The sequence below is a fragment of the Nilaparvata lugens genome, chromosome 6 (assembly GCF_014356525.2).
Source record: "Nilaparvata lugens isolate BPH chromosome 6, ASM1435652v1, whole genome shotgun sequence".
Lineage (NCBI taxonomy): Eukaryota > Metazoa > Arthropoda > Insecta > Hemiptera > Delphacidae > Nilaparvata > Nilaparvata lugens.
In genome coordinates, this window is record NC_052509.1 from 55,882,882 (window position 1) to 55,904,625 (window position 21,744).

The 21,744-nt window shown below is 34.2% G+C and overlaps 1 protein-coding gene across 3 annotated transcripts in view; it reads right to left on the reverse strand.

Moving 5' to 3' along the window:
- The window catches only part of LOC111062208 (gamma-aminobutyric acid type B receptor subunit 2-like), a 623,739-nt gene that overhangs the window by 250,787 nt on the left and 351,208 nt on the right, over positions 1-21,744 (reverse strand). For all 3 annotated transcript variants that reach the window (XM_039431291.1, XM_039431289.1, XM_039431292.1), the window contains exon 5: positions 5,324-5,491. In XM_039431291.1, coding sequence (XP_039287225.1) covers positions 5,324-5,491 — 168 coding nt within the window. The remainder of the gene's footprint in view (positions 1-5,323; positions 5,492-21,744) is intronic.

Genomic DNA, 21,744 nt, shown 5'->3' on the forward strand with positions numbered 1-21,744 from the left:
AAAATTGCGTAAAACCCCGTTTCTACAACATTTTCGTCATTTTAGCCGCTATCTTGAATTGCATTTGATCGTAATTGTTAGTGTCGGATCCTTATATTGTAAGGACCTTAAGTTCCAAATTTCATGTCATTCCGTTTGTTGGGAGATGAGATATTGTGTACACAGACGCACATACACTCATACACACAAACACACACACACACACACACACACATACAGACCAATACAAAAAAAAACATTTCTTTGGACTAAGGGGACCTTGAAACATATAGAAATTTAGAAATTAGGGTACCTTAATTTTTTTGGGGAAGCAATACTTTCCTTACCTATGGTGATAGGGCAAGGAAAGTAATATTGGTTTAACATATGATCAAAGATTTTAGCAAAAAGTGAACAGGGGTGAAAAGCTAATGGGCGCCTTCTCATTGAAATTGGAAAAAAATCAGCTGCTACACCTTTTCTCTTGAATTGAGAACCTGAAAATTGTCGTCTGTGTAGTAATTCTAAACTATGCTGACCTGATTTGATTTTCAGTCCACGCCCAAGAATTTCTAGGACGCAGTCTTTGTCCACGTCCCTCCTGTGTGCATCCATGAAGAGAATCAAGGAAACTATCTTCATATCATTTTAATGATAATTATCTACTTATTGTTATAGTGGAGATAATGATCCATGATATTTCATGAATTAAAAGAAGATTACGCCCACGCCCAAGAATTTCTAGGACGCAGTCTTTGTCCACGTTCCTCCTGTGTGCACCCATGGAGAAAATCAAGGAAACTACCTTCATTTATCATCTTGATGATAATTATTTACTTATTATTATGGTGAGGAGAAATAATGATTCACGATATTCTATGAATTTAATGAAGATAGATTCAATGTTTCAACTGTTGATTATTATTATTTATATAATACACTACTCTTTTTATACAAAAATTTCTAAGACGCAGACTTTGTCCACGTCCCTCCTGTGTGCACCCATAGAGAAAATCAAGGAAACTATCTTCATATCATTTTGATGATAATTATTCACTTATTGTTATAGTGGAGATAAATAATGACCCATGATATTCCATGAATTTTATGAAGATAGATTCAATGTTTCAACGGTTTATTATTTTAATATACTACTCTTTTTTGGTCAATCATATATTATGATATATGAATCATATCCCAATTATACATTGTGAGTATTGAGTTAAGATTGGAGTTCAGTGTTGTAGCAAATGATTCTTATAACACTAACTGATTCAATTTGTAGTTTTACTTGCATGAACTTTAATGTATCGTGAAACTCCCCATCCCCAACAATTTTGGCTCCGTGATTGTTAGTATGTTTTTCTCAAGTTCATAAACTTTATTTGAATGAAAATTTATCCATCATGTACCACCCAGTTTTATTACAGTACTTGATATTTTGCGGTGATAGATGTTATGATTAGATTGTTCTCGTTTACAAGTTTTTTTTCATCCTACCTTATTCATTTATCATGTACCGCCCAATTTAATCACGGTACTTGATATTTTTCGGAAATAGATGAGATTATAAGATTTTTTTTCTTAGTTCATTTACATTTTTCGAATTTACCATATTTTTTCATCATGTGCCGCTCAATTTAATCACGGTACTTGATATTTTGCGGAAATAGATGAGATTATAAGATTGTTTTTTCTCAAGTGCATTCACGTTTTTTTAATTTACCTTATTTATCCATCATGTACCGCTCAATTCAATCACGGTACTTGATATTTTGAGGAAATAGATGAGATTATAAGATTGTTTTTTTTTCAAGCTCATTCACGTTCTTTGAATTTACCTAATTTATCGATCATGTACCTCCCAATTTAATTTCGGTACTTGATATTTTGCGGAAATAGATGCAATTATGATAACGAAAGCTATCGACCCAACAGGCAAATGCACTCCAGGAAATGTGTTCACGTTAACAGAATGACCGAAGCGCATGTACTGGAAACTGAATATTCAGCTCGATAATTACATTTTCCAGATGACCGGAGCATGAAAGCATCGTTTCCCAATGACAAGAGCATGAAACCGAGACGACAAGTCACCTTTGTGAAGTGCATTTGCATCTTCGGGTCAGATTTAAGGGACCGGAAGCTCAACATGTGCCTCTGTTGAGAGGAAGCTCACAAGTGTCTTGTTATAGCGCTGAGTCAGCAGCACAAAGATGACCGAATTGCAATTTTGCTAATAGAATCTCGTAGGAGTAGCTCTACAGCGCGTGGAGACAATCGGGACTTTGATCCTGAAGTGTAACTTCCAATAAAATCAGGACCACCAGGAAGCAGGAGTCCTTTGAGCGACCACTACACGAGGAAACGCTCTGTGAACCGAAAGGTGGAGGCGAAGTCCACGTTATAATGGCAGTATTTGGTTTAGCATTTGGTTTAGCAAGATTGGTGTTGCTATCCTTGTCTATCATTCGACAAAGCAGATAGCCCCATCACTTTCCAGCTCCGCCAGGTTGCCAGATCGCTTTTGAACAACGTAGAAACACAACCAATAATTAATGAAAATATCTAGTCTCAATCATGAAAATATATTATTCGGTCATTGAGAAATATATTTCCTCGACGAATAAAACATAATTCATTATTCTAAACAAGATTGAAAAACAGTTAATATCACAATATTGGGGCACCGAGCTTCGTTCGTTATTTATTTATTGACTTTTGATAAACCGAACACAATTCTTTAAAATGATTGGGGAAGTACTAACAGGCACAGCCCAAAACTGTTTCTTTTCCTAATTTTGGTTTATACACTATAAATAGTCCAGAAAGTAGGTTATATTCCATACACTTGAATTCAGGTTCAATTTTGGTTCAAACATTTGAAAACAAAAAAATTATGATTTAGATTATATACAAACCAAATTGAATAACAAAATAACACTCACTAATCACTTGAAATTGTCAAATAATGATCAACTTTGAAAATGATGATATACTCTAGTTTAAGATGATTATCATTTCATGTCAACAAATCAGATCATGTTGGTCAAATCGATTGAATTGTCTAGCTAGATAAAATTTCTCGCTGATTGATTATGATTACACAGATGGAAATAATTCTTTCCCTCCCACACAGGCACACGCATTTTCTGTTATCGAGAGACGACGAGATTATCTTCTGTTTTCCAAGGATGAATTATCCTTTTAATGTCGTTCAGCGAGTTTTCCAAAGAATGAGACCTAGTACAATCGAATCTTTATATCATAAACGTGCTATGTTCCAAATTTCGTGAGAATCGTTAGAGCCGTTTTCGAGATCCGTACAACATAAATAAATAGATATAAAATAGCCAGATATAAAGTAATCAGATATAAAAATAACCAGATATAAAAATAACCAGATATATAAATACAGAAATTGCTCGCTTAATATAATAGGATCAGATAGACTGGTATCAGCTATCCTCTATAGAAGGCAGTGGCAAGTCAGAGAATTGGCAACATTGTACTCCTATGTTTCTCCACTGCCATTATAACTTGGACCTCACTATAGACTCACACACTCACACTTATAAGAATGGAACACTCACAGTGAACCACTCACGCTATTGAAGTGGTCGAGTTGAAGCTGAATGGGAGAATAAAGGATTGTGAATTGGACAGATCACTTTGGTTGTACACATGCATGAATGACTTGCTTAATTGATTCAAGAACAGAAGTAATTTCCTCTCACTCTACCTCTCAGTACTCTTCCTTGACTATCTCATCTTGATATCGGGCCTACTTCATGAATCCATTTCTATAAGAATAATTAGAAAAAGGAACAGTTTTCGGATAAGCCGAGTGGTGCTTCTCCGATCATGATTGTTCGATATCATTCGTTATGATATGATTATGATGTGCATATCATGGAATGTATGAATGAAATCGATGAATGAATATCATGCAATATTGAAATTATAGATAGATTATATATGTGTCTGGTAAATCAAGACTTACGATTTTCAGAGAAGCTAAGCAATCAATAAATAAATAACGAGCGAAGCTCGGTGCCCCGATATCTGAGTAATAATGAGAAAACAAGTTTTCAAGATTGGTGGAATTCATGTTTTGTGGTCAGCAACTGATCAACATTGGTTTACTATCCTTGTTGTCATAAGAAAATGAAGATATCTCTATTGTCTGTAGGCTATGTTGAAATATGATGAACCACAAGCATATTTCAAGCATTCCCTCAGATAGGTGAATCATAACAGCTGTTTTCCTACTGACAGCACGATTTGAATTAATTTTTTTCAGATTGAAAAACACACCCTTAAACACAACTTAAACTGGTGTGGCGCACTCACACAACTTTCCTTGCCGTTATGAAAATTGATCACCTGACGCTAGTGTTCTCGCGCATCTCAAGTCTACTTTTCAAAAATCTGACCCAGCTGCTGACAGGACAATAACGCTGGAGACACAAGATTTCTGCTATCTCTTCATAATGAATGATTCAATAGAATCAACAGTTGCCAACAGTTTGCAATTGAAATTCGACATTTTCTCGAATTTCGAGCTTATTTTCAATTATAGGTGAAAATGTTACTGAACATCAATTGTAGAGATTTTCATGCTCAATCTTCTCCTCTTGGATTTTTTTGTTAAAATTGTATCTGAAGCCTTATAATTGGGAATCTGAAATCAAAATTTGCATAGATGAGGCGGAGCTCCTGAAATTTTTACAGATACGGTTCTTGTGGCAGTTGATAGAGCTTATATCAATCACTATTTTTCAGGTATAAACTTGATTAAAATTGTTGGAGCTGTTTCCGAGAAAATCGCGAAAAATCATGTCTTTGATTTTTTTGCCATTTTAGCCGCCATCTTGAATTGCATTTGATGGAAATTGTTTGTGTCGGATCCTTATATTGTAAGGACCTTAAGTTCCAAATTTCAAGTCATTCCGTTGATTAGGAAATGAGATATCGTGTACACAGACTCACATACACTCATACACACACTCACACACATACAGACCAATACCCAAAAACCACCTTTTTGGACTCAGGGAACCTTGAAACATATAGAAATTTAGAAATTGGGATACCTTAATTTTTTCAGAAAGCAATACTTTCCTTACCTATGGTAATAGGGCAAGGAAAGTAAAAACACACCATACACTAATACGAGGATAGGAAAAGGATGAGAACAAAATATGATATGACATAAAAATAACTTACCGTATACAAATATAATTTTCCACCTTACTCGATATCTAAAGCTACACTACTCTATAAATTGTATTTTGAATGAGATTCATGTTTTTTCTTGAATGATTGATGATTTGTGACTCACCAATGAGTATCTCGGCTCGTTCTGGTAGATGGTGCCAACCCGAGTCCAGTTAAAGTAGGTCATGAGCTTGAGGCGCGGAAGATTGAAAGCATTCTCACTGGGAACCACGCGGAAGAAGTTGGGGAACTGCAGAGGCGTGAACATCGGGTGCGTATCTGCATAAGAAAGCTGCAACAATGAAATTTTATCAATTAATATTCATCAATTTACTCAGAAACTATTATTGACTGATTTGCTGAGTGAACATTCATCAATGCAAAGAAAGCTGACACTGGATGAACAAGACTTTGGAATTACATTGGACTGGACTAACGTTCAAAATATGATGAGTTTCCAAGTAATTTTGATAGAAGAAACTGTTGAATAACTGCTTTCAAGTTGAGCCACGAAGCAAGTTACACACGCATCGATTTTTTGCCGTCCTAAACGAAACTTGGCAAACATATGAACACATCAAATGTTTGCTGAGTATGTTTAATTCAATAGAATTCATAAGGACCAAAATAATCAGTATATGTGTAACTAGACTTAATTATCCCGAATTAATGAATGATTTATTCTTATGAATGGTGACAACAGGTGCAAAACCTACATGAATGAATATCTCAAGGTTCAAGGCAGAGTTAAGCTTCGTTTACAACAACGTTATCAACAAAATGTTCATTTTCCGTCCTTAGATTCTACATAGCTTTGGAAACACATGATGTGCATATCTGTTAGTCAAGTTCCGTTCAATCTAATAGAATCTACAAGGATTAAGCTATTGACATTTTGTTTATGCATTTGGTGTAAACGCAGCTTTAGAGGAGAAGCAAGGGTGAGTATCAGCATAGAGAAACGATAGCATAAGTAGATATCCCATGCTATACGGCGTTTATGTGTCAGCTCTACTACAACATTCATATATATCTCCACTATAAGATATAAATCTCTCCTACAACATATATTTATATCCATCATGTTAGGCTATATTCACAACATATTTATCCACAGAGAACTAACAATCGCAAAAACTATAAATATATAGACACTAACAATTGTTGTAATCTGTGATTAGTGTGTTTGTCTTTTCGGTCTCAAAATTTAATCGTTTTTTTCAAAGTTTGGAATTTTAAGTTACAATTATTTGTAATTAATTCAATTCAATTAGAAACTTTTTTTAAATGAATGATTTGTGTGTGATGAATTATGTGTTTTGAATTGTAAATTGAAGAATTTTGGAGTGATACATAACCTAACTACATTTGGACTGTTGTATAAATTAGAATTGGAACTGTTTTGGGCGATTTAGCCTGTGGTACTTTTCTGTAAGTTGTGTAATTCTGAATGATTGAATGAATAAAAAATGATAAATAAATGAATAGATAAATAGATAAATAAATACCTCATCTGTCGGTTACACTATAACATATATATATATATATTTTTTACCATAACATGTACAGTATAATTATATCTCCACTAAAACATTATATATCTGTTTTAAAACATACATATTTATTCCTCCACTATAACATATATACATATGTATACATATATCTCAATTTTAATATATATATCCTCACTACAGCAGTAGCACATTTTACTGGAAGATAATTTTTCCAATTGCACAGCGCAGAGTGTATGAACAACAGGTGTCTGGCAGTTAACTCTGATAACAAATGTGGCAAAGTCGGTGTGTTTTATAATGGCTTAGTCGACCAAGTGGTTAGTAGTGGTGATGGGGGTTGGTAAGGGATAGAAAAAGTAGAGAGTAGTTAGGGGAAGTAGGGAGAGGTGGGAAGTGTTTATTATAGGGAAAGTCGGGGAAGTTATGGTAAGGGGTGTGATAGGGTAGAAATTCGCGTGACCAAGCCGGGTGACCTGACAAGCCACGCCAGTCGTCATTACCTGCATGAAACGCGATCATTCCAAACTGATATAACAGCGTAATTTGAGATACTACGCTCAAAACGAAACGATTAAACACAAGCGACTTTTCACACAGTGATGGTTGGTTTAATGGGTGTACATCAAGAGTACTTCTACTACATAAACCTTATAAATTTGGTGAATAATTAGAGATGACAATGTCAGGGCTGTACTTCCATAACATCATTAGAGCCAGAGGAAATTCTGGAATTTATCCAAAAATTGTGATTTAAATTTTAGGGATGAGGATAATATTCTTTTTGAATAGGTGCACATTAAGAGTGCTACCTAGTATATAAACCTTATAAACTTGGTGAATAATTAGAGATGACAATGTCAGGGCTGTACTTCCATAGCGATTGCATTATTGGAGCCAGAGAGAATTCAAAGACAAATTAAAAAAATGTAATTCAAATGTTAGGGATGAGGATGATGTTATGCTTCCATAGGCATCAGCTTCGTACACCCAAAAGAGCATCTGTTGCTTATGGAAAGATGCATTTTCAAAAATGATCGATGTTTTTGAACAGGTAGTATTGTAGTCTAGATAGACAAATTTACAGTACCCGGAACGTAAGTAGGTTGATGTTGAAAAGTTAAATATTTCAACATAATTGGAATAATAATTATTTCAATAGATTATTAACGCAACTATAGTGAGGTCCACGTTATCATAACAGTGGAGAAAGATAGGAGAACAACGTTGTCGATCCTCACAGTTTTGTCAATGCTTTCTCTACACCTTTTCCAACCGTATTTACGAAAGTATCAATTATAATTGAGAATAGTCATTTGTATTTGAGAAATCGTCAGATGTAAATGAGAATAGTCAATTGTATTTGAGAAGTCATCACTTGTAGTTGAAAATAGTGAATTTCATTTGAGAAAATAATCATTGCAATTTGAGAACATACGATTTAAAATCGAGAAGTTGTCAGTTGTAATTGGGAAATGATTCTAAAAAACCAGTGCTTCCAGTAGTACTCATATATTTCATAACTTTACTCATAAAAAATAATATAATATAATTAATATCCCAATAAAACGTTTAGTTTTCCAATAGAACATTATTTCAAGCCCCAAAATCCATCGAAGAATTGTCGAATCGCTTGATCAAGAGATTCAATTGATTGATGATAAAGTTCAATTGTGCCTTGAACATAGAGAATTTGATCTTTATCGAGTGCAATATTTCACAAGATGTTTGGAGACAAAAGACGTGTTGCCAATACATACATAGAAATGATACTCATTTATCATTCGTGAACAGTACAGGGGAAATAATTTCACCATTAGAAATATTAATTTGCCCCCATGCATAGCTTATGATAGTTATCTTTTGGGGGAAAAGTATAGAGAATAATGGAATATTCATACTGCAGAAGAAAGCCATTAGGATAATTTATAAGATTAATACAATGCGCTCTTGCAGACCTTATTTTAAAGAAAAGAGATTGCTGACGGCTCCTGCTATTTATATATTAGATTTAGCAATCTTCGTTTTTAAAAATAGACGAATTTATGAGGAGAACCAGGTGAGTCATCCCCATAATACTCGATTTAGAGGTTTTGTTTACCCACATCACAGACTAAGCCTGCTGGAGAGTGGCCCGTTATATATGGGAATGAAAATATTTAATTCAATCCCATCTCACATAAGAGAAATTGATGGCTTGAAGGAGTTCAAAAAAACACTTAGGGAATTCCTTATTGTATTGTGTCCGTACAGGTTAGCAGACTTCCTTGTTGAGTAGTGTTTGATTGATGTATGTTATACGGGATCTGTAGTGTTGAAATAGGAGGGATGGTAGATATTAGATTAAACTTTGACGTGTCATATACTGCGGGATCGTTGCTCCCTTGATGCAGTTCAATAATTGTGACGAATAAGAAAAGTAAAGTAAAGTAAAGTAAAGTAAAGTAATTGGAATACTGTGTACGTAGTACAGTATCCTTCCTGATCAAATCAAACCTGTACTGTGGGATACAGAAGAGCCTCGACATGTCAATTGGAAAATTTTCTCATTTTCAATTGATATCTTCTCATTTACATTTGACGATTTCTCAAATACAATTCACTATTCTCAATTACATGTAATGACTTCCCAAATACAATTGACTGTTCTCATTTACATCTGACATTCTCTCAATTACAAGTGACTATCCTCAAATACAATTGATACTTTCTCAAATAAAATTGGAGAAGGTGTAGACGGTAGCTGATACAGGTTTATTTATATAATATTCACAGTTCATTCTCGTTTGAAATAATCAATTCTATTCCATTAGGCAATAAATTATATTTTTCAATAATTCCATAATTAATTTTCATACTTAAGATGAAATATTTCGTTAATTAATTATTCTTCATTACTTGAAAGACAGTCTGGCAACAGAGCAAAGCCGGAAAGAGATAGTGCTATTCACTTTGTTGGATGAAAGACGAGGATAGAAATACCATTGTTAATCAAACACTGCCATTATAACGTGGAACTCACTATAGCTGCGTTAATTATTTCAACATCAACTAACTACAGTCCGGGTACTGTAGATTTGCTCATTGGCGGGGGTCCACTAGACTACAATACTACCCGTTCAAAAACATCGAACATTTTTGAAAATGCGTCTCAGTTCCATAAGCAACAGATGCTCTTTTGTATCTTCTCAAAAGCAACGTGTTGCATCCGAAAAGATGCACAAGGAGCTTTTTGGAGCTATGTCCTTCTAGCACAACATAGCCTATCAGCTGATATTTCGTTCAACATGCTTTTACTATTGCTTGTGATACGTAGCAATTCTCTCGTTCATAAAGAATCCTTCTGTTTAGGGAGCTTCCTCCATCTAAGGATCTAGGGTTTCTGAAGCCTGATATTTTTGCAAAGGTGTGGAACTTGGTAACTAACAAATCCGAATGGACAATATGAGGAATATTGGAGTGTACCTTGTCTCGACCAATGACAGTTGAGCTCAGCCTCCATTGGTCGCCAGCTGATGGCAAATCGTAGGGCTTCATTCACAACTATAGCCTACAAATTGTGCTGCTCAATGTTCAAGCTTCCAGTTCACTAGAGATTAATAATGATGTAACAATCGAAACTAGTATCTTGGAGAAATTGGATTGAGATTTCAGGAGTTTCCAATAAATGATTATTAATAATTATTAAGTTGTGTTTCTTTTCTGGCTCAAAATTAGGCAAAATTATTCAAAAATCTCCAATTTGTAGAGATTTGAGTGAAATATTTCTGTTTCTAATTAGTTTTTGAATATCAGAATTTAAAATGTTCAGTTCAGTCATTAGTTTTGGAGTGGAAATTGGACTTTTTGAAATGAGAAGTTAAATCTTAACCTCATTCTTTTTTGAAAGTTTTATTTCTACTTTTTTGGGCTATGCCTGTTGTCTTCTCTCAATCATATTATATAATATTATTATTATAATGATGATTTGTGATTGTCAATGGAATGAATAAATACATTGAAACGGTATGATGCTTTGAGTGGTATCAGGATCGCCTAAATTATCCATTAGCAATATTTCATTCACTTGATGTCACTCCGTTTAAACAAACTGAACAATTGTCTCTACTTCTAGAAGAAAGTTTCATTCTAATTTAAGGAGTTATCGCTTTTTGTGAATAGCAGTTAACCAGTGCTCAAAAAGGGGCCAATTCAAAACTGGTCAACTGAAAACTTATATACTGAAATCTTGAAGAATTTTAAACAGGCCTATAACCATCCTCCGTAAATTGGAAATCTATAATCATTCCAAGTTAATCAGTCAAGCAGCTCAGAATTGATGATGCGTCAACTGCAAATTTCCTATCCCGTACGTGAATAACCCAATTATTCCCTTCATTGAATTGAACCACAAGGGTCCAATTCAAAACTGGTCAACTGAAAACTTTACATACTGAAACCTTGAATAATTTTTAACAGGCTTATAACCATCCTCGGTAAATTAAGAATCTATATTCAAAATTCTAAGTTCATCAGTCCAGCAGCTCAGACTTGATGATGCGTCATTTGCAAATTTCCTATCCCGTACGTGATAGTGTATAACCCAATTATTTCCTCTATTATATTATAGATAAAAATAGCCTGATTTGTGCAATACTTCTAGAAAATCAACTATGCTACGCTTGCTCATCCGTGTCTACTTAACGTCATTTGCAAATTTCCTATCCCGCACGTGTATAAGCCAATTATTCCTTTTATTATATTATATATATTATAGATAGAGCTCTATTTGTGCAATGTTTCCAGTGGCAACAAAATCCACTATGCTATGCTTGCTTGTCTGTATCTATCTATTCCATGTCAATTCAATTATTCGACTACAAGGAAGAGAATGTTCGGTATTCTATTGTAATGATTGGATATACGTAATTGGAATTTCTGCTTATCGGGCATAGAGATGCAGTCGAACTATTGACAGCATGATTGTGTGTTGTGTCTTTACAGTATCTGTGTTGTGTCTGTATTGTATATGTACTGTATCTGTGTTGTGTCTGTGTGTATCTGTATTGTGCCTGTAATACAGTCGAACTATTGAAAGCATATGTGTTTTGTGTCTATACAGTATCTGTCTTGTGTCTGTGTATTGTCTGTATTGTATCTGTGTTGTATCTGTGTGTATCTGTGTTGTGTCTGTGTGTATCTGTATTGTGCATGCAATAGAGACTGCATTGTCTTGGATCATGCATTAATTGGGCATATTTGTGCATTGTTATTTGTATGAGATTTTCCTGGAAATACCTGTAATAATATTCATCAGCTAATGAGATGTATTGTATATATTCATGTCTGTTGCCATTTGTAGATCTGTACAATCAATTTATTCAGCCTGAAGATACAGGGCGTATAATTATAAGGCCTTGGTCACAAATTATTCTATAAGATTACAATACATGTTTGTCCCCGCACACAAACATCCATTTCTGTACGTACGATATTTTGCCGTCCTAATGAATCCTATCAGATTTAATGGATTTTGACTAACATCATCTGTTTGAAATCATCTGTTTAACTTGATAGGATTTATAAGGACAGCCAGATACCGTAAGAACAAAAATCGATGTGTATGTAGCTAACCTAACTTGCCTTTTCTTGAAACACCCACTCTTGGAGTTAATCATAAAGCGAGCAATTTCTGTATTTCTATATTTTTATATTTGGTTATTTATTTATATTAATTCATATCTGGTTATTTATGTTCAACTGATCTCGAAAACGGCTCTAACGATTTTTACGAAATTTGGAATACAGTAGGTTTATGATATAAAAATTTGATTGCACTAGGTCTCATCCCTAGGAAAACTCGCTGAAGGACATGAGAAGGATAACAATTATTCATCCTTGGGAAAACAGTTGATAATTTCGTCTTCTGTCGAAACAGAAGATGCTTGTGTGGGAGAGAAACAAGATTACTTCCAGCTGTGTAATCAGCGAGAAATATTATCTACATTTTTTCCAATTTTATTTGAGAAAGTATCAATTTAATTTGAAAAAGTTTCAATTGTATTTGAGATTAGTCACTTGTATTTGAGAAAACGTCATATGTAAATGAGAATTGTCAATTATATTTGAGAAGTCATCACTTAATTGAGAATAGTGAAATGTATTTGAGAAATCGTCAAATGAAAATTAGAAGATATCAATTGAAAATGAGAAAGCATGTCATGACTTTTCTGTAGCCTATAGTACAGGTTTGATTTGAGCAGGAAAGGATACTGTACTACATACACAGTATTCCAATTACTATCATAGGCTTTGCATTGGGGAAAATTAATATTTTCAATGGTGAAACCATTTCCCCTGTACTGTTTACAAATGATTAATGAGAATTATTTCTATGTATGTATTGGCAACGCGACTTTTGTCTCCAAACATTTTATGAAACATTGCACTTGATGAAGATCAAATCCTCTATGTTTACGGCTCAATTGAACTTTATCATCAATCAAGTGAATCTCTTGATCAAACAATTCGGCAATTCTTCAATGGATTTTGGGGCTTGAAAATAATGTTTTATTCAAAAACTAAACGTTTTATTAGAATATTAAATATATTCTAATATTATTTTATATGAGTACAGCTATGAGAAATATAAGTACTGGAAGTACTGTTTTTTTAAAATCATTTCCCAATTACAACTGACAACTTCTCGATTGCACATCATATGTTCTCAAATTGAATTGACACTTCATTATAATTATAAAAGCGAAATGGCACTCACTCACTCACTGACTCACTTACTCACTCACTCGCATAAACTAAAAATCCACCGGACCAAAAACGTTCAAATTTGGTAGGTATGTTCAGTTGGCCCTTTAGAGGCGCACTAAGAAATCTTTTGGCAATATTTTAACTCTAAGGGTTGTTTTTAAGGGTTTAAAGTTCGTCTTTTAGCATGTATTTCTTCTCCCAATCTCTTAATTATAATTGAAATTTCCATATTATATGTTACTATAGAACTATAATCTAGATAGAGTACCTCTTCGAAACAGTTGTTAACTGGCAACTAAATTAATAATTTTGTCAGGTTGGCATTAAGTTGAGTTGACTTTGTTAGGTTGTCACCAAGTTGAAGATTTAAATGCATTTATCGCGGAAAAATTGATTGGGCACTGCTACTTCAATCCTGGGAATATTATATTACTAGCCGTCAGGCTCGCTTCGCTCGCCATATCCGTTTAGCCAGCCGTTCAGTCTGGATCCCCGACTGGATCGTCCTAACAAATGCTCAAATGAAAAATGCAGGCGAGCGAAGCGAGCATTCTGATCTCATTCTTGGACGATCCAGTCTGGGGTCCAGGGGGCGGAACCCCCTGGCTAGACGGATATTGCAAGCGAAGCGAGCCTGACGGCTAGTTCTCAAATAAAATTCCCTATTCTCAATTACAAGTGATGACTTCTTGAATATAATATATGACTATTCTCATTCACATCTGACGTTTTCTCAAATACAAATGACTATTCTCAATTACAATACTGATACTTTCTCAAATACAGTTGGAAAAGGTGTAGAAATTTTAATCGACTTGATCAAAAAATCTGATTTGTTGACATGACATGATAATCATTCTAAACTAGAGTATATCATAATTTTCAAATTTAATCATTATTTGACAATTCTAAGTGATTAGTAAGTGTTATCTTGTTATCCAATTTGGTTTGTGAATAATCTAGATTATAACTTTTTTGTTTTTAAATGTGACTGAAAATAGAACCTGAATTTAAGTGCGTATGGAACATAACCTACTTTCTAGACTATTAATGGTGTAATTTAGAATTTGGGGAAGAAACGGTTTTGGGCTGTGCCTGTTAGTCCTTCCCCAATCATTTAAAAGAATTGTGTTCTGTTTATCAATAGTTTATAAATAAATAACGAGCGATGCTCTGTGCCCCGATATTATCAATCTAAAAGATTACATTGATATTAGAGAGATCGAAGAAATCATTGTGTAGTGATTTTTATTCTATAATAAATTGAAAAGTGTAACTCAGTGTTATTTGAACTAAATTGAAACACGGAAATGTGAGAGACAAATAGTCACATTTTGTTCTTTGTAGATCGGTTGCCTACTCTATTGTGAGGTCCACGTTATAATGGCAGTGTTCGATTAGCAATGTTATTGCTATTCTTGTCCATCATTCAACAAAGCGGATAGCGCTATCTCTTTCTCGCTTTGCTCTGTTGTCAGATCATCTTTTAACAATGTAGAATAATTAATTAGTTAACAAAATATTCTATCTTAATTATGAGAATTATTGAAGAATATAACTCATTGCTCAATGAAATATAATTGATTATTTTAAACGAGAATGAACAGTTTATTACATCAATAAACCTGTATCACCTACCGTCTATAGAAAGCATTGACAAGACAGAGGTTCGGCAACGTTTTTCTTCCATCTTTCTCCTCTGCCATTAAAGAGGTGCGTACAGATATACACGCCGCGAACATGAGCAATTCACTTTTAATCAGCTGATGTCAAGCTTTTTATAACTGTATCTTACCGTTTCTGTAACAATACAGATATAGTCAGCTGATTAAAAGTGAATTGCTCATGTTCGTTGCGCGTATATCTGTACGCACCTTGATGTGGACGTCACTACAGAGAAAAAGATTGTACACACTTCAAAATGACATTTTGTGCGAAGTGAAGTTGAGAGGTTTCATGTTAGCAGTGAGAGCTGGCCTCTCTTGTGAAACGTATATTGCCATTGAGACATTTATATCATGAAATGGAGCGACGCGAGTCGTTTCAAAAGTAGTAAAGCACCGACAAAACTGTTGAAAGATTGCGTGTCCTGGCCTGTAGGCCTATGCGTGTGCTGTGTTACATACTATAAAGCAAGCAATAAAATTCTATATGAGTTTCAATTTGGTGAGACTTCTTATATCGACGGCAATACTTTGAAGCTCTGTGACGGGAGACTCACATGTAGGTGACATTGTAGGGAACGATTCCTTGTAAAGAAAATATCATTGAAAGGAAAAGACGTTGATGTTGTCAATACCACTCTATTTGTTCAAAATTAATTCACATTACAGAACCAGGTTTCAAGGTAACACCTACCACAGTCATCTTCAGCTGTAGTATTGACATCAACTTATTTTTCTTTCAATTATGGAGAGATACCACCACATTTCTCACCATACAATCAAATTATTGAAAAAATATCATATAAAAATCAGTTGTCATCCACAGAATCATGGATACAGCTTGCGGCTCAATTCAAGAACAAAGAGTTCATCTTAATTTCAATCCTCAAGTTGTTTCAATGAGTTACATGTTCACTGAATCATTGTTGCTTTAATCTATACTACAATAAAGGAAAGAACTGGCTGAGAAAATTATGTTATTAGATAATTGAGTACGGAATAAGAAAATTATGTTTGACACATCATCACGTCTGTACTGCTGGACTGATTAACTTGAAATTTTGCATATACATTCGTAATTAACCGGAGATATGATTATAGGCCTATTTTCAATTCCGCAAGATTTCATGACGTCAAGTTTTCAGTTTGTCAAGTTTTAAAAAGGACCCTTGCGGAGTACGGGTTAACTGTTAGTGTATAATAATTATTTGAATTCTCTAACATCTATTGATCATGATTTCAACAAGACTGTATAACTTCTTAAATATTTCTCTGTATATTATGGCCTATTTTGTCTTCGCAATATTTTTCTGTTGTGTTATCAAAATTAGGGAGTAGAATAGTTTCGGGCCAAGCCTAATCATATTCATAATAGCATAAGTAGATATCCCATGGTATATGGCGTTTATGTCGCAACTTTTACTGTTATCTCATGCTGATAGTCCACGTAGTTCTTTCCTGTGAAGCTTTATGACGATGGTAGTCTCTCATATTGTGCCGTTCATACACTCTCTTCCGGTCAAAACAGTAAAAATCGACAATAATCGACAGTAATCGGCTTGAGATAACAGTAAAAGTTGCGACATAAACGCCCTATACCATGAGATATCTACTTATGCTATTGTTTCTCTATGATAATACGATCTTCAATCATATCCACAAATGGATAAATAAATAATATTCTACTTGAATTTTGATTGTATGAGGATACTGTATTTTTTGTATATTATATATTTCAAAATTTTTGTAACCAAATGTATGATGTATTCGTGAAGGAGACAAGAGGGGACTACTTTTTGTTCCCATAAATTGATGAATATTTATCTATTTATAAAATAACAATTACAATATCATGATTAAGGGAATACAGAATCATCAAAATTGATAATTTTGAAGATATTATACAAGATATAATAAGTTAGTAGTATTATTTTATTTATATTCTTTTCCCAACATTCTTATGTTGTAGTTATTGTTTGAATCAATAAAGAATGGAGAATAAATCATGTGAGGTACTATAATGAGGTCCAAGTTATAATGACAGTGGAGAAAGATAGGAGAACAACGTTGCCGATCCTCTGTCTTGTCAATGCCTTCTATAGACGGTAACTGATACAGATTTATTGATGTAATACCAACTGTTCATTCTCGTTTAAAATAATCAATTACATTTTATTAAGCAAGAAATTATATTTTCCAATAATTTTATAATCGAGATGGAATATTTTGTCATTCAATTATTAGACTATCAATTCTACATTGTTGAACGACGATCTGGCAACAGATCAAAGTGAGAAAGAAATAGCGCTATCCGCTTTGTTGAATGATGGACAAGGATAGCAATACCATTGTTAAATTACATTATCAATATGAATAATTTGATAATGAATTTTCATAATCGAGATGAAATATTTTGTTAATTGATTATCAATTCTACATTTTTGAAAGACAATTTGGCAACTGAGCAAAGCGAGAAAGAGATAGCGTTATCCGCTTTGTTGAATGATAGACAAAGATAGCAATACCACTGCCGTTATAACGTGGACCTCACTACAGACTGGACTCTCCAGTGACTCCCAATAAATCATGAACACGAATGGAGTCGAGCTGTGAACTCCAATTGCCGAGTAATAGCTTTCGTGCACCAATTTCTCAAATGAATTTCTACGTCAGCGCAAAGACCGATTCAACAAGGCTGACCCAATCAGTTGGCGTTCTCGATGCAAAGAGCGAATCGTATAATATAGTGAGGTCCATGTTATAATGGCAGTGTTTGATTAGTAATGGTATTGCTATCCTTGTCTATCATCCAACAAAGCGGAAAGCGCTATCTCTTTTTCGCTTTGCTCAGTTGCCAGATTGTCTTTTAAAAATGTAGAATTGATAATCAAATAACAAAATATTCCATCTTAATTATGAAATTATTGGAAAATATAATATTTCTTGCTTAATAAAATATAATTGATGAGACTATCAATAAGATTAGCAAAGACACATGAGAGTCATTACTATCAGAGATACATGATATTCAATAAACTTCCACTATGGGTTCATAATCTGCCAGAGAAAAGTTTTAAATTAGTTGTTAGTAGATGGCTGAAGAATCAGCCTTTCTATAATCTCAGTGAATATATTATGGCATCCAACCCAGATACAATTGAAAAATGACCAAATCTTGTTGATCTACCTGTTTTAAAATTCGTAACATTGTTTTTGACATGCTATTCTTTGAGTGAGCTATTAGAGATTATATTTTAGTAGAACATGTCGTAAAATTCATATAATATATTATTATTATTATTTTAATAGATTACTGTATCAATGTTTATTGTTTGTGACCTTGACGAAGCCTATTGCAATTTTTTTGTTTAATGGTAAATAAAGTATTCTTATTCTTATTCTCGCTTTGCTCTGTTGCCAGATTGTCTTTCAACAATGTAGAATCAATAATTAATTAACAGAATATTCCATCTTAATTATGAAATTATTATTCGAAAATATAGTTTCTTGCTTGATAGAATATAATTGATTATATCGAACGAGAATGAACAGTTGATATAACATCAATAAACCTGTATCAGCTACCTCCTATAGTAGGCATTGACAAGACAGAGGATCGGCAACGTTGTTCTCCTATCTTACTGCACTGCCATTATAACGTGGACTCCACTAATAGTGCGATATAGCTACATCAGATTCACCAGTATCAGCTATAGTGAGGTCCACGTAATAATGACAGTATTTGATCAACTTGGGTTTTGCTATCCTTGTCTATCATTTGACAAAGCCGGTGGTACTTTCCTTTTCTAGGCCCACAGCGATGCCAATTATGTTTTTGACAGTGTAGAAATATAATTAATTAATGCAGAGAATCGGCATCACTATTCTTCTATCTTTAACCACTGCCATCATAACGTGGACCACACTATATCCTCTATGGGAGGCAGAGAATCGACAACACTGCCATTATAAAGTGAATCCCACTATAGAAGCATGGCTGACCCAATACACGACGGTCTTGATGCAAAGAGCGACTTGTGTATATCGAAGCAGGCCTGTCCAATCACATGGTGATTACCTTACGATAACAGACTGGGTTCTGGGTTCGTTTTGGGTTCTGGGTCCGTTTTGGGTCCTGCTCATCGTTAATCGACTTGTACGGACCTGCTTTCAATTGCAAAGACCGGCAACGACCGGATGATTGCTTGCACCTGGATTGGTCGCTGAATCATTCGCCAAGAATCCGTGTAATCGAAAGCTTAATCACTAGCGGCTTCTTGGAAGGCATTGGATTATTCTACGAGCTTTTCAATCAATGTTATTGATCATAAGCAATCACGAATGATCAATTGCATGATCATTATAAATAAATTACTTATTCAATTTAATGACAAAAATGCGCAGTGGAAAAAAATTAGGCATAGCTCTCACTATTCCTAACACGATTCTGAAAAATGATATAGTTGAGGTTATTAACATTTGTAAGCATTATTACTATCAATCTTGATATTAATAAAATGTTTTCCAATGAGTATTTCAATAGGACTACTCAAATGTTTAATTAGCCTATACAGTATAAGTGCGCTGAGTTAGTCATGTTCCATAAAATATAACAAAGGTACAATATTGCTTTTCTATAATTGTTTATTCAGACGTAGGCCTATTTGATATTGCACTTAAAAATTATATTCCAGTTTTCTACTTTTGCATTAAATTGCTTTTTAGATTGTGATGAAGGTAATGCTTTTAAATAACTCAGAAGAACATTCTATTCAGCTCCATAAGTGAATGAAAAGTGTCGCAACTTTTACTGTTATCTCAAGCCGATAATCCCCGTAGTTCTTTCTCGTGAAACTGTGTGACGCTGGTAGTCTCTCGTATTGTGACGTTCACACTCTCACCCCACCAAAACATTAAAAATCAACAGTAATCGACAATAATCGGCTTAAAATAACAGTAAAAGTTGCTACATAAACGCCCTATACCATGGGATATCTACTTGTGCTATTGTTTCTCTATGCTGGAACTGACATTCATTCATGTCCTTAGCAATTTTTATGAATGGATGGGACATCCTATTGTATTAAGCGATCAATTTCTGAATATATCTGGTTATTTTTATATCTGGCTATTTAAATATCTGGTTATTTATGTTTTACGGATCTCGAAAACGGCTCTAACGATTTTCACGAAATTTGGAACATAGTACGTTTATGATATGAAGATTCGATTGCACTAGGTCTCATTCTTTGGGAAACTCGCTGAACGACATTAAAAAGATAATTCATCCTTGGAAAACAGATAATAATCTCGTCGTTTCTCGATAACAAAAGATGCGTGTGCCTGTGTGAGAGAGAGAGACAGAATTGTTTCCAGCTGTGTAATCATAATCAATCAGCGAGAAATTCTATCCAGCTAGACAATTTAATTGATTTGATTAACAAAATCTGATTTGTTGACATGACATGATAATCCTCCTAAACTAGAGTATATAATAATTTTCAAAGTTGATCAGTATTTGACGATCTCAAGTGATTAGTGAGTGTTATTTTGTTATTCAATTTGGTTTGTTAATAATCTAAATTATAACTCTTTTGGTTTTAAATGTGACTGAAAATTGAACCTGAATTTAAGTGCATATGGAACATAACCTACTTTTTGGACTATAAATAGTGTAAATCAAAATTAGAGGAAGAAACAGTTTTGGGCTATGCCTGTTAGTCCTTCCCCAATCATTTTAAAGAATTGTGTTCGGTTTATCAAAAGTCAATAAATAAATAACGAGCGAAGCTCGCTTCCCCGATATTTAATTATGAACTACTCAGAACCCAGAGTTGTTTAAAGATCATTCAATTAGGAGTTTCACCCCACTTAGGAACTCCAGATTTTTACTCTATATTTGAACTCCATTCACTAGAATAATGTAGACTATATCCATGATAAACTGTTTTTTACCTGTCGAGGAAGCTATTTTTCTTGCGGCACACGTGATTCATGAAGTAAACAAAGACTGTGTCACGCAACACGTGAGAAAATCATGACTTCACCTCTCAAGCCCTGTTTAATTACCTCAGTTAACCCTAGTTGTTATTGGTTAAGAGAGCATGTGCTTCCAGCAACTTCTGCAGATAGCGTAACAATCGCTACTTGGCAAACTACTTATAAGGATCTATATCGCCAGTAAAAGCTCTGTTATTAAGCTGGGTGGCACAATGGAAGATGCAATAAATAGGCATGCAAGGACTCAGTTCACTTAGAGCGAGAGCATTAACTGAATAGACACTATAACTTCCATCCTTTATTAACTTTAATCAAGCGTTTGTCCTCAGGGTGAAGAGCATATAGGTGCTTGTGTGGTATAAGATGAAGTTGGATTCGCTACTGGATTCAACGTCATCGATCTCAACTCACAAACTTTCTTATTACCTTTCTCTTTTCATCCTATCTTATGCATCCACTTTCTCTCTCTTTTCCACTCTCTCACGAGCTGATTTCTGCAGCCACACACACACACTCTCTCTTTCTCTAACTCTCTGTCTCTTAAAGATGATTCCAAATTTGTCTCTGAAGGTAGGAGGATAGATGCTTCACATACTAGAACCGGAGAAAGTACTTTAAGGATA